This window comes from Odocoileus virginianus, chromosome 22 (genome assembly GCF_023699985.2).
Source record: "Odocoileus virginianus isolate 20LAN1187 ecotype Illinois chromosome 22, Ovbor_1.2, whole genome shotgun sequence".
NCBI classification, from domain to species: domain Eukaryota; kingdom Metazoa; phylum Chordata; class Mammalia; order Artiodactyla; family Cervidae; genus Odocoileus; species Odocoileus virginianus.
Window position 1 is genome coordinate 25,584,957 of NC_069695.1, and position 14,917 is coordinate 25,599,873.

The window sequence follows — 14,917 nt, forward strand, 5'->3', positions numbered from 1 at the left end:
TACTTGAGGCACAAGAAAATCTCTTTTGTCTGTTTTTCAATTTTAACTCAAATATTTCTATCATTGGGGACAAGATATTTAAGAGAAAAAATGAATGGCATTTCCTCACCCTCTCACCCTAATCCTTTTGGACACAGTGCTGTCTTAAGTGTTTTTTGTTTTTTGTTTTTGTTTTTTTTTAAGTAAACACAAACAGTAGAGAATAAATAGTCCCAAAGCTATCTAGCGACAAAGCTAAGGTCATAGGAAATAAAGAAAATATCAAAATAAGACAATTTTTCTCTTGTGGTGGAAAACAGAAAATGTAATGTATCTGACTATATGCATGAGAAAAGGTATTTTTGAAATTGATTCATACTCCATTGGAATTATATAAATCCCTCAAGACAATCAATACTCTCTCCCCAAAATGGAGAAAAAGATTTCCGGACACAAAAATCAACTACTCTTCTAAAAAACTTCTACTACATAAAACCAAAACTTAAAAAAAAAAATCAAGATTGGTGACATCATATAAGATAAAAATATAAACTTATCTATTTTTTGTTCAAATTAAGATGATTAGCTTGAAATCAATCACCCACTAAACAAGTACTGCTGAGCATTTGATCTATGTATCTACATCTATAAATTTATACTAGTTGCAATGGAAGTATAAGATATATAATTCAAGGAGCATGTGTTAAATGAGTTAAAAGCATGAGTTAAATAAGAATACAAAGATCATAAAAGGATGCTATAAGATATAAAGAGCAAACAAACTATACACACATAAATGTCACACATTTGGAGAAAAGAGCTACCATTATGGGATGGAATAATAAAGGGGAGTTTGATAAAAGTAATGGTACTTGGGTCAGATCTTGAAGAATAAGTTTGTTACTGTTAAAACACAATGCCCAATTAAACAAATTTATCCAAAATATCTATAACTATTATTTTCAGATAGTCTGAAAATACTGGTTCTGAGAAGAAGAGTCTCAGAATTATGATCAATGAGAACTTGAGAGTAAAAGGATTTGCATCCACCACTTATTGAGTAGCTATCACGTGACAGGCACTACATTCCAGGTGCTTGAGATAGAGGGGTAAGTAAGTAACTGAGAAACAGTTTCTGTCCTTACAATACAGTCTAGCAAGGAAAACAGAAAGAATAACAACTATTGAATGAACAGTATGGATCAGAGGGATTCTTTAGAATAGTCAGAGGGAAAGCATTTATTTGTTAGAAAAACTAAAATGAATTAATTTAACAATTTTAGAAAAGAAAGCACCACTTGGGAAGACCTTTTGGGGTCAAAATTAGGAAGAAGTCAGCAGAGCTATGAAATGTATTTTGCATTCTTTTACAAATAAGAGTGAATAGAAGAAAGGAGGAAAACTGGATTAAAATCTCCACCAAAGGCTGTAACTGGATTTGTATCACCCCTGACTAAACTGCCCTGGCAGTGGCTCCTAACCTTTTGGGGATAATCTTAAGAGAAAACCCAATCAACGAAACAAATGATACAGAGTCACTGGGACCCAGGGAGCGCTGCCTCCAGGAGTCAGGAAGGAAGTGCTAGTCAGGTCTGCGCCCCAGTGAGTAAGGTGAGGAGACAGAACGTGATGATGTTTTCTCCTATGGACTAGCAAAGTAGAGTACTAAATCACTCTGTTTCATGACCACCTTGTCTCCTCTATCTGACTGCTCCACCTGGCCACCTGAAAGGAAGCCTGGACCAGGACCACAGCCTGCCCCCCACCCAGGGCCCTGTCCCTACTGAGATCAGGAAGAGGTCTCAGAGCAGGGTGGTGCTGGCGGTGGTTTAGTCACTCAGTCGGGTCCAACTCTTTTGTGACGCTGTGGGCCGTAGCCCACCAGGCTCCTCTGTCCATGGGATTTCCCAGGCAAGAATACTGGAGTGGGTTGCCATTCCCTTCTCCAGGGGCCCTTCCCAACCCAGGGATGGAACCTGGGTCTCCTGTATTGCAAGCAGATTCTTTACCGACTGAGCCATCGGGGAGGCTGCCATATTACAGGCCTGGGCAGGTGTAACAGTACTGGCCTGAGCTTTTGCTTGTTCTTCTGTCCCCTTCTGAGACCTGAGGCAGCCAGGTCTGCCCAGAGGGGGAAATGGAAACAGAAAGAGGTACAGTGATACAAATTAGTTGGCGGGTCATTTGGAAACACAAAGAAAGAACATGTAGGCTAGTCTTAGAGAAGCCAAGACGTTTCTAGAAGCTACATTTAAAAGATGAGGAAAAGCTAGTATTTCACGTGATGGGAACAAGACCCTAAGGCATGAGAAAAATTCAGCATTGCTGACTCTGAGTAAGAGGAAGGAAGAGGTGAGAGGTGATATTGCAAAAATGAGGAGACACAGGTCAAGGTAGAGTTCGATTACCCCCTAAGGCACTGAGGTCTCAAGACTTGATTTGCGTTTAGAGGCACCTCTCAAACCACAATGTGCAACACTCCCTGGAGACAGCATGGCCAGATGAGAAGGGCTGCGACCTACGGGCAGGATGGCTGTGGCCTGCGTAAGCGTAGGGACAGAGGGAGAGAAAGGGACAAGGAGAGATACAGGAGACATAGGATGTGCGTCACATCAAGGATGCACTCCAAGGTTAAGATGACTCCAAGGCTTGGGCTTGGGAAAGCGTGTCAAATGGAGATGCGTTCTTTGAGATGAAAAATACCAGAAAGAACCTCAGGACAGGAGAAGAGGAAAAAAGAATAACAATAATTGACAGAAAAAATACAAAGGATTTTTTTGTTGTGAGTTGGAGACTTCAGCCCTGCATCAATTCCACCGTCCCCTTGAACTTCTGAACGGGAGACCCAAAGGACTGGAACAATACCTCAGCTGGAGCCGCCAAGTGACTGTCCTCGACGAGTTCTACCTTTCACTGTAGGTGCAGATCTAGGCATGAAAATCTGTAACCTTTTCTAGCTCACAGATCAAAAGTTTAGGAGGAAATACAGAATTTTTTATTTAGTCCACGCTCTTTACTGCTGAAGAGCAGTCTCTGCAGCCAGGCTGCCTAGGATCAAACTCTGCCTGGTTTTTACTAACTGTGTGACCCAAGACAAGTTACATAAGCTCTCCGTGCCTCTGTTAGCTTATTTATAAAATGGACATAATAGTTATGTACTAACACTGGGTTGTCATAAGGAATAAAAGAGTTAATATAGGGACTTCCCTGATGGTCCAGTGGCTATGACTCCATGCTCCCAATGCAGGGGGCCCAGGTTCGATCCTTGGTGAGGGAACTAGATCTCACATGCTGCAACTAAGAGTTTCCGTGCCACAACTAAGATCTGGAAGAGCCAAATCAATAAATATTTTTTAGAAATGAATATATGGAAAGTACACAAAACAATGCACACAAACAAAGGGCTGTATGTGGCTGTATTCTAGATAATACAATTTGTGCATTACTGACATATTTTACATTAGAAAGTGCATGGGACACTTGTGGTACCTAGCTGACTACACTGCTGAGGAGACCTCCTTCCAACCCAAACCCATAAAGATGCTGATAACGTAATAGTAATAAAATAACATATATCAGAGTTGGAAAGAACAAAATCCCAGATATGCTGGAAACCAACAGAAAAGCCAAGGCTGACAGAATAGGAACAGGGAGGGGTGTGACGGGGAAGGCCACGCACCAGGAGGTCAGAGGTCAGCTGGACATAAACTGGGGAGCTGAGAGCTGCTCCTTCACATCCTCGTGAAAGGAGATGTGGCTCTGATCTCACCAAGCAGAGCAAGGCCTTGTAAAGGGCTGGATCCCCAGAGAAAACAGAAACGGGCAGGGCAGCAGTGAAGAAGGGCATTTCCTACCAGTGCTCTGGGTGGGAATCATTAAAAACAGAAATCCCTGGCTTGTGCCACATTTAGCATGCAATCTGATTTTACAATGATTACATCCTCAACAGAAACAAAACTATTGTGAAAGAACACTTCCATAATCCAGGAGGAAGAAAAACACACTCTCAATAAAAAGTTAAAATCCAAAGTGAAGCAAACAATCCATTCCAAGGGACAGTCAGCCAACAAAATAAAGAGAATCGGCTCCACCAACAACTTGAGACATAAGAATGCACTGAAAAGGGCTTAGTTTTATATATTTAAAATTATTAGCAATAAAGTTAGAAATATATGTACTATGGAAGAGCAGTCCTCTATGGAAAAAAATAAAAACTTTTAAAACCACCACCTAGCATTTTTACAATGATGAAATACAGTCCATTAGGATTAGAAAGTCAAAGGACTAAACAGACCAACTAGATCAAAATGAGAAAGAAACTGAAACTAGAAAGTAGATCTGAGGAAATTACTCAGAATATAACACAGAAAAAATAGAAACAGAATGAGACACTAAGAGATGGGGGATAAAATAAGAAGCCTCCCAACATGACCACAAGAAGTTTCTGCTGAAGAGAAGGAATGAAGAAGTAAAGTGTGAAGTGACAACAGCAAAGAACTTTCCTAGCCTGAAGAGGGAATGAATGATTCTTTGAACTAAAAACAGTCTCAAATAGCAAATATAAGACAGTTTAAAACTGCAAAACAACAAAGACAAAGGTGAGATCTTTGAAAAGCAATAAGAGAACTTTAAAAAGAAAAAAAAAAAGCCTACCAAACAATCATCATTAGAATGTCAGAAGCCAGAAGAAACTGGAACTGCATCTTTAAAACACTAATGGAGGAGCTTCCCTGGAGGCTCAGTGATAAAGAATCTGCCCGCCAATTAAGGAAACAGGGGGTCTGATCCCTGATCTGGGAAGATCCCACATGTTGAGGAGCAACTAAGCCCAGAAGCCACAGCTACCGAGCCTACATGCCATGACTACTGAAGCCTGTGCGCCCCAAAGCCTGTGTCCCCCACGAAAGAAGCCTCCGCAGTGAGAAGCCTGAGCGCATAACTAGAGAGTAGCCCCTGCTTGCCACAACTAGAGAAAAGCTCGCTCAGCGACAAAAGACCCATAGCCAAAAGTAAAGAATAAATACAGTTATATATTAAAAAAAAAACAACTAATGGACAGTAACTAACCCAGCGGAGGTCAAATAAAGATTTAGGTGAGACGGAAAGTTTGCTACTCACAGATCCTCAGTGAGAAGAATGATTCAAAGGTTTGTCTCAGGAAAAGCACTGAATCCAGAGAAGAATCCCATATAAAAACCAATGGCACTGACTACAGAAACCCCATCCGTTCAAGAATGAAAACTGCTCCCGAGGGGAGGGCTGACAGTTTCTTCCCTCTTTAAGTGCCTACAAGATTTCACTGAATTGTATGATCTGTATACTCATTAACTTGACAGAACAAATGTAGTAAGTACTTGTTTCTCCCCGAATTCAACAGAAATGTTATAAATTTATTAGCTAAATATGTTACTCATTTCATTCATTCAAAATGTGTGTGTGTGTGTGTGTGTGTGTGTATGGAAGTGGGGAGGGGAGGTTGGACAAGAGCCAAGGGAACACAAGCGCCTACTATGTGCTGTGCACATAGTTTAGGTGCTGAAGATAATCAGTGAATAAAACAGAGCAAAGTTGTTCCCTTTGTGGAGTTTATATTCCAACAGGAGAGGTAGACAGTCAACTCCACACACACACAGAGGAAGGTTGGTAGGTAACAAAGAGAAGAAGGCAAGGCAGGGGATGCAGAGAGTCCGAGTCGGACTTTGAGACAGGACTTGGTATCAATAATGTCATGGCAGAAAGAGCCCACACAGTCAAAGTGTAACTAAGGGAATTTTAAAAGGAGGTGACTCACAAGGATGAGGAGGGTGAGTGGACAGACAGGCAGGCAGGACCCCCCTGGGACAGAGGGCAAAGGGAGGGGACAGTGGGAACTGCAGTCACGGGCTAGGGCCCTGGGCCCACAGAGGGGGAGTCCAGCCACAAGTAGACCACAGCCGTGCTGGAGGGAGCGGGCTGACCCCAACCGACCCCGCCTCCCACCATTCCCCCATCTCCTGACAAGATCTCTGTCAGCTGGAGCCAATCAGAGGGCCAAGGGCAAAGAAGCTTAAGAATGCTTCTAAAGTTGATAGTGATCAAGGGCCCAGGGCATCAAGCAGGGTTCTGCTGGAGCAAGGGGGAGAGGGTCAGGGAAAGCCCTGGAGAAAAGCCTTCCAGGCAGGAGGACCAGCACACCCAGGCAGCTCTGAGGGAGAGCAAGGCCAGTGAGGCTGCAGAGAGGCAGGCAGGAGATGAGGACAGAGAGGTGAGACGGGTCAGGAAGACTCTGCAGATCATTAGAGGGACTTCATCTTTGACTCTAAGTGACTTGGAAGCAAAGGATGTTTTGAGCTAAGAGTATCAACCCGCTAGTGCTTTAGAAGGATCCCTGGGGCAGGAACTGTAGGGAAATGGGTGGGATTTGAATCAGGAGGCTGTTTTTAATAGCACACAAAGGAGATGAGGGTGGCTTGGACTGGTATGGCAACAGTGAGGGGGTGATAAGAATCTTAACTCAAAGTCCAGGAGTTTGACTAAAGTTGTAAGTGGGTTGAATAAAAGTGCTTTTCAAGATTTTTTTCTTTTCTGTAACTAAAAACATGATAATGTTTTCAATCAGGGATTTACTATACACATTAAGCAATAAAGTACATGTATCAAACTTGGCATGTAAAGTAAAATATCTTTTTAGCAAAGTTACTTATAAGTATATATCAATAGGTTCAAAAACATTAATATATTTTTACCCATTAATCTCATTGCCAAGAATCCTATGGTAATAAAGTCATGTGATCAAATATAAGTGTACCATACAACATTATTTACAATGGTCAAAACCTGGCTATTACACCTAAGGGTAAATTTAGAATTGTCAGGTAGAACAGATTGACTACATGGCCTTCAGGAAGTCTTCCAAAAGTTTTATAAGTTTGAGTGATTTTATTCATTTTTGCAACCAGGTTTTTGGTAAAGATAAAACTGTAGCGATTTCAATACTGCATTCATTACACCTTGAATGATGTGTTGTCCATGTCAAATACATAACTTTAGCATTAATCCAGGTAGAAATCAGGTTTAAGGTCCTCTCATGAAAACGACAGTGACGCAGATAGTAAAGAATCTGCCTGCAATGTGGGAGACCTAGGTTCAATCTCTGGGTCAGGAAGATGCCCCGGAGAAGGAAATAGCTACCCACTCCAGTATTCTTGCCTGGAGCCCATAGACAGAGGAGCCTAATAGGCTAGAGTCCATGGGGGTCAAAAAGAGTCAGACACAACTGAATGACTAACACACACATGAAAACAAAAGTATTACTTTAACAGAGGACCAAAAGACACAAGTGTTTGGTCAAACGTGTTCACAGGGATCATGGGGAGAAGAACTGTAAACAAACCTAAAAAATCAGTTTGTGATCAGGTTAAGAACGTCCTTAAATGCCAAGATAAAAAGTTTGTATTTTATTCTGCAGTTTCAAGGACACTTAAAAGATTTTCTCAGGCAAAAAAAAAAAAAAAAAACCACCACATTTATAATTATTTTTAAACTGTAACTTTCTAAAATTAATCTGGCACCAATCATGCAGTATTTCACAGCATTTGAGTTGGAAGAGTTCCTGAAAGCCTTCTGACTCAATCCCCTTTAAGCATGGAATGCAGAGGGGGTTCCCAGAAAGCAGGGAGAGTAAAGGGCAGGTGCTGCAGTGATCCGGATGCAGGTGGCACAGAGCGGAATGTGTACCATAGAAGATGCAGTAAGAAAGAGGGCGTGGAGTCTTCAAGTTCACATTCATACAATTTTGTACCAAAACATAAACCAACTAACAATCCCAACCACAAGATCTGGATTCTGTCCACAAACATTTTAGTTTTTCCTCTTGAGATGTCACTGGAAACCTACGTAGGCAGTTTGGAGTAGGATGTGTATCTATCAGCTTCCTTTAATAAAACTCATGTGCCAGGTTATTCTGTACAATCCCTTGGCATTGAGAAGACTCAGTTACCTTCAAAACTAACTCCATTCATAAAATTATCTCAACTCTATTTCCTGAGTGTGTGTTGTTCTATTTATCTATACCAGTCTTTCAGAAAATAATGTCTATAATCGTTCACATGTAAACCCACTGACTTTTACTGCAGATACATGAAACAGTGCTGTCAGATCACAAAAATTTTTCAAAGTTTCCCAGATGTCACCGTGCAAAGTGAACTCACTCTTGGTACTGAATACCATGTATGTCTTTAAGAGCACAACTGATGCATGCCATCATTATGACTGACATTATGATCTGAACCAAGACATCTGACTCAAGGTTCAAAAGAAAAAAAAAAAATTTGGTTGTAATTCTGATATAATTTCTTACTTTGGCTCAGAAGAAAAAAAATAATCTTTACATTTCACTTCACTCTGTACAGTTTCCGTATCTTTTTAAATGTTGTTAGTATCTCAGCTGAGTTTTGATGATTCTTGGTGAGGATGGTATTTTAAAAGCCCATTGATAGTCACAGTTGCCTAAGTCTGTAACCAAACTAAAAGTCACTGATATACTCCACAAAGATGAATTCTAGGCTTATGTGAATTAAATATAACGAGGCTGTTATTATTTGAAAGCCCACTGAACATAAACAGTACTAAGTAATAAAATATTCCAGCTAGCAGTTAATAATCAAAACGACTGCTATCCTTCCCAAGCTGTCATCACTCATATAAATAATTGTCTGCTGAACTGAAGTAAAGTGATGCCTGAGGTGCATCTGGAAAGATACAGAACTTTTATGCTCAGTTTACTCTGATATCAACATTTCTTCACCTTCCCTGGGCACATACAAACTCGATCATGATTAAAATTGATACAGTCATAATCTCATAGACAACTAAGTTGATTAAATTTTAGTGAAGTTATTTACAAATGTATCATAGCTGAAGTCTAAACAAACTGTTAAGAGTCTCAAGTCTAAGGCACACTATAACTATTTAATTTACAAAATAATCAACTTTTTCTCAAAACCTAATTTGCATATTAGATTTTATATTGGGATTTTTTTATTTTGCACTGGGTTGTATTTTGATTTCTGGAGTATTTATAATTAACTCTTGGTAATTCATAACTAAAGAAAAGTAAAGGCGTAAAAATTTACTTTTGAAAAGGAGATTAATCATTAGACAAATTCATGTATACGTTCACAGAATGGTAAAGACCAAGACCTGGGAACTGCTGACCCCTTCATTTTACAGACAGAGAAACTAAACCTCTGAGAAATTAACTGTCCCGCTTAAAAGTAACAACTAATAAGTGGCAGAACAAGGATTCAAATGTAAGACAATTTGACTCCAAAACCCAAGTCTTCTGGGATTCATAAACAGAGCTCTCACTGCATAGCCAAAATGAATTACAGCCCCAGAAGGTTAACTTTGTTTTTCAAATACAATTCTGAATTCAAAACCAAAAATTATCTGTAATGTATAACCAACAAGGGTGAACATCTATGATGATGGGTGTCTTAAAGAGTGGGGTTTTATTTTTTTTTACCTTGAGCCATGTCACACTCCTTGATCATCTTGAGAAAGTTGGATATTTCTCTATCTAGTCTCTGTTGGCATATCTGTGCTTTCTGGAAAAGAAAACAAAAGAAAAGTTAAATACAGAATTTTTACAGTACATGCTTTAATGTTGCCATTGCAACTTTTTATCTCATAGGCTGATATACTGTAATAACTGAGACAGGTTCCTAACAAAGAGAAAAGGGTGAGAGAAAACCGCCTCAGAAACAGAATATAACCATGTACAGATTAATAAAAAAAAATTCTAAATTTTAAATACATTCAACAAGTAGATACTACACTTTATCAATTACTTGTAATAACTCATTACACAATATATATCTGACAGATTTCTGATTTATTCACACTTAGTGGGCTTGATTAAATTCATCGAGAAATTATAAAATGCACTCATTAAGAATATTTTTTAGAAATTGTTTTTGTTTGAAAAAATCCAGATGGTACTAACATTTGGAAACCACAACCGGATTTTCGTTCAGCAAATCTAAGTGAGCACAGCCCCCACATAATCAAACCAGAAGGACATTTTTTCAGTCAGTGAAAGCTTATGAAAATAAAGTAAAGCAGTCTTCCGTGTAATCTGAAATTTCTACATATTTAGATCCGTAAAAGCAAAACATACAGAGTTTCATGATGTAAACTGCATCCCATTTTAGTATAGACTTGTAAGTCCAAAAACGAAAAATCAGGTAAATCTAACAATGTAATTCTGAAATAAGTTTTTTTTAGTTTCCCTTTAAAGGAAACTAAGAAGCAAGAATAAGAAGCAAGAAAATCATCATTGTAAAGTTGGTTGGTTATGCAATAAGAAAATATTCTGAGAACCTTGACCTTATCAAGATTATCACACTGTTGTAGGTTGAGTAATACATTAAGCCTATGAGTTCATCTCTGGTCGCTCAGTGGTAAAGAATCCGTCTGCCAAGCAGGAGACCAGGGTTTGATCCCTAGATCGAGAAGATACCCTGGAGGAGGAAATGGCAATCCATTGCAGTATTCTTACCTGGAGAATCCCATGGACAGATGAGCCTGGCGAGCTATAGTCCAAGGCGCAGCAAAGAGTTGGACATGACTGAGCGTGCACACAGGAATCTTCTCTACTTTGTATTCCTAACATCAACTGGCTCATCACCCAACATTTTTACTCCCCCTAAATCAGACCTATGTGCCAAGGTGATAGAGGTACGCATGCTTCCCACCTGTAAATCTTTCAGTGATTCAACTCAGCTCAACCACAGCAGAATTAATCATGGTACCACATTAGTGACAGGCAATGTTCTCTCTAAAATGTACATTACTCCATTTTGAGAGCTCCAACAACATAAAAATGTGGTTCATTTTTTTGGGGGGGAGGGGGATAGGAAGAATACCTACATTGTGCCAGTACCTTTCTGTGCCACCACAAAAACAGAAACGATATGCTGGGTAATTCTTTCAGACACAGTCTTTAAATACACATTTAAGGCAAGAAAAAAGTCGATCAGGGGCCACTGAAAACATGCACTGCACAACCAAATGTATCACTCATAATTTATTAATAGAAAATTGTCATTTCACTCTATACATATTTAATACCCCTGCCCATGTGCACATCAATACTACTGTTTTCTGTCTCTTTTTTTCTATGGGGAAAAGTTCACTGGGTGCACAAAAGCAAACACTAGCTTCATTTGCAGACTGTGAGTCTATAATCGTAGTTCCTGTGGTTACAATTAGAGACAAGAAATACTCTCCTGCATCAACCTCAAATGCCGGAATTACATTCATCATCCTTCAGCATCTCTAACAGCAAAGAAATTTACCCTGATCCACAATTTACTTAAGAGTTACTCGGTAGGTCAGCTGGAGAAGAGTCCATCTACACATGCTATTTCACAGTTGTATACAAACAGGTATCTGCTATTCTAAACAATTAATGTCGTTTAATTGATGCTAAGAAGAAGCAGCAGCATCATATACACAATTTTTAAAAATCCACATTCTCCAATTTGTCATCAGTTCCTCTTAGTGCCTACTGGTTATCGTACAAAAACCTAAAAATCTAATAGTGTGTGCATGCTCAGTCTCTCAGCCATGCCCGACTCTGCCACCCCATAGACTATAGCCCGCGTCTGTCCATGGAATTCTCCAGGCAGGAATACTGGAGTGGGTTGCTATTTCCTTCTCAAGGGGGTCTTCCTGATCCAGGGATCGAGCCCGGGTTTCCTGCATTGCAGGCAGATTCTTTACCGTCGGAGCCACCAGGATTTAGGAAGGTTAATGTTCATACATTCTCCACAGAGCCCAGCATGGTATCTCACTGACTTCTATGCTACACTTCTTATATCAGGGACTCTTCTTAGGTTTCCATTTTTATTGACCCTACATAAATGAGCTCTCATGCGAGCAGTGTTCTTATAGCTGAAGTGTGACAGTATTTCCTACCCAGGATACCTGGCACAGAACCCAAGAACAGGAGCACACCCACAGACCTCAGCCACAGAGGGTGGCAGATGCCTGGGTAGCAGCTGGGCCCCACTCAGGACACAGGTCTCCTGCTGCTACTTCTTCCCATCCAGAGTTCTGCTGTTGGTTTTAAGTTGATGTTAAACTACTTTGTCAATCCTGATATACGAGACAGTTCAAAAATGTGTATCAATGGAGTAGGCATCTACAGAGGAGCGGTTAGGGTAGGAGCCAGGTCATTAATTCCAGCCTATTTGCCACATACAGACAATCCCATAGTTGGTTAATTGAGAGCCAAAGCATTAGTAGATATAAATTATTACATATAAAATAAACAATAAGGTCCTACTGTACAGCACAGGCAACTATATTCAACATCCTGTAATAAACCATAATGGAAAACAGTAAGAAAAGGTATGTATGTAAATGTATAACTGAATTACTTTGATGTACACCAGAAACTAACATAACACTATAAATCAATTACACTTCAATTTTTAAAAAAAGGACCAAAGCAGACTGCCTTCTACTCATCAATAAAAAGAAACTACTGATACACACAACATCATGGGTGAAAGATGACAGGCACCAAAGAGACATATGGTGTGATTCCATGTAGCTGGAATCCTAGAATGGGCAAAGCTGACAAAGACTGTGATGACAGAGCAGCTCAGTGGCTGTCTCAGATGGAGTAGAGAACACTTCTGGAAGGGGAATGGAGATCTTTTTGAAATGATAAAAACATTCCACCCCTGGATAGAAGTGGTGGCTGCACAGGGTATTTGTCTAAACACATCAAACTGAAGATGCTACAATGCCCTCATTTTAACAGAAAAACTGTACCTTAATAACATTTAAATTTTAAAATTAATGGATTGTAGAACCCAGACAACCTTCCTCTGCACACAACAGTCAGCATCCTGAGCCCTGAAGCCCCGTACTGATATCCAAACTTTCCAAACTCCAGTCAAATCCACTTCAAGGATAACCCCATACTCCATCTTCCCTCAGTCTAAGCCAGTCCACGGCACACCGATTCTTTCTGGTACCTGGTGATCTCTAATATTCTTAATGTTGTATTCTATATTAGTTATTCACACAAAGTGTGTGTATATATACAGAGAGAATGAGAAAGACAGTTCTCCCTCACTTACTAATCAGTCCTACAGTCCACGTTTTCTCCCTTTCCCAGTCTCAAAGCAACAACTGCTAATACTTTCGCATCTTTCCTAGGATGGTATCACCTACTCAACTGTACAGCCCTGATTTCTTTCTCCCATGTAGAAGCATATTGTTGTTGTGTAGTCGATAAGTCATGTCCAACTCTTTGCAACCCTGTTGGGGTCCTTTAATGGACTGGAACATGGTGGTCCAGAGTCGACGATGAGAAAGTGAAAGAAGGAAAGAGGCTAATAATCCCTGGGTTACGCAGTCGGCCTTTGCGCTTCCGGGAATCAGCCAGGCTCCTCTGTCCATGGGATTTCCCAGGTAGGAATACTAGAGTGGGTTGCCATTTCCTTCTCCAGGGGATCTTCCCGATGCAGGGATTGAACCCACTTCTGCTGCTTGGCAGGTGGGTTCTTTACCACTGAGCCAAGGGAAGCCCAGAAGCATATTACATATTAGATTTTTACACTACGCCCTATTCACTTAGCTGTAAATCTTAAACATATCTATCTATATATATATGTATATACCTTCCATGATTTCTTGTATGGATACCACTCATCAGCTTTGAGTTGTTGTACACTCATCTTCCGGCACATTCACTTTAATTAGGAATCATTTATTCTTCAGTCAAGAAAGTCTGACATCACTTTCTCATATGTTTAGAATTTTGCATCATCTGTTCATTACTTCTTAAAACAGGTATAGTTCAGAGCTTTTAAGAATCAAGATATCCTCAATGAATAAAACCCCCACTTTCCTAGTGCCACCTCAAATATAAGAGCCCATCCCAGTTTGATCCAAAAGAACCTTCTATGATGACTGAAACATTCTATATCTGCATTCTCCAAGCTGAAAGCCACATGTGACTATTGAGTACCTGCTCAGGTCAGTCACTCAGTTGTGTCCGACACTGCAACCCCATCGAGTGCAACACGCCAGGCTTCGCTGTCCATCACCAACTCCTGGAGCTTGCTCAAGCTCATGTCCATCGAGTCGGTGATGCCATCCAACTATCTCATCCTCTGTCGGCCCCTTCTCCTCCCACCTTCAATCTTTCCCAGCATCAGGGTCTTTTCAAATGAGTCAACTCTTCTCATCAGGTGGCCAAAGTATTGGAGTTTCAGCTTCAGCATCAGTCCTTCCAATGAACACCCAGGACTGATCTTCTTTAGGATGGACTGGTTGGATCTCCTTGCAGTCCAAGGGACTCTCAAGAGTCTTCCTCATCACCACAGTTCAAAAGCATCAATTCCTCACACTCAGCTTTCTTTATAGTCCAACTCTCACATCCATACATGACTACTGGAAAAACCATAGCCTTGACTAGATGGACCTTTGTTGGCAAAGTAATGTCTCTGCTTTTTAATATGCTATCTAAGTTGGTCATAACTTTTCTTCCAAGGAACAAGCATCTTTTAATTTCATGGCTGCAGTCACCATCTGCAGTGATTTTGGAGCCCCCCCCCCAAAAACAAAGTCTCTGTTTCCATTGTTTTCCCATCTATTTGTGATGAAGTGATGGGACTGGATGCCGTGATCTAAGTTTTTTGAATGTTGAGTTTTAAGCCAACATTTTCACTCTCCTCTTTCACTTTCATCAAGAGGCTCTTTAGTCTTCTTCACTTTCTGCCATAAGGGTGGTGTTATTTGCATATCTGAAGTTATTGATATTTCTACTGGCAATCTTAATTCCAGCATGTGCTTCATCCAGTCCGGCATTTCACATGATGTACTCTGCATATAAGTTAAATAAGCAGGGTGACAATATACAGCCTTGATGCACTCC

At 40.2% G+C, this 14,917-nt stretch overlaps 1 protein-coding gene across 5 annotated transcripts in view; it reads right to left on the bottom strand.

Annotated features, from left to right (window-relative positions):
- The window catches only part of OSBPL1A (oxysterol binding protein like 1A), a 212,555-nt gene that overhangs the window by 122,088 nt on the left and 75,550 nt on the right, over nt 1-14,917 (bottom strand). For 4 of the 5 annotated variants that reach the window (XM_070452756.1, XM_070452754.1, XM_070452755.1 and 1 more), the window contains one exon: nt 9,485-9,566. In XM_070452756.1, coding sequence (XP_070308857.1) covers nt 9,485-9,566 — 82 coding nt within the window. The remainder of the gene's footprint in view (nt 1-9,484; nt 9,567-14,917) is intronic. The other variant, XM_020870427.2, reaches the window with a different exon arrangement.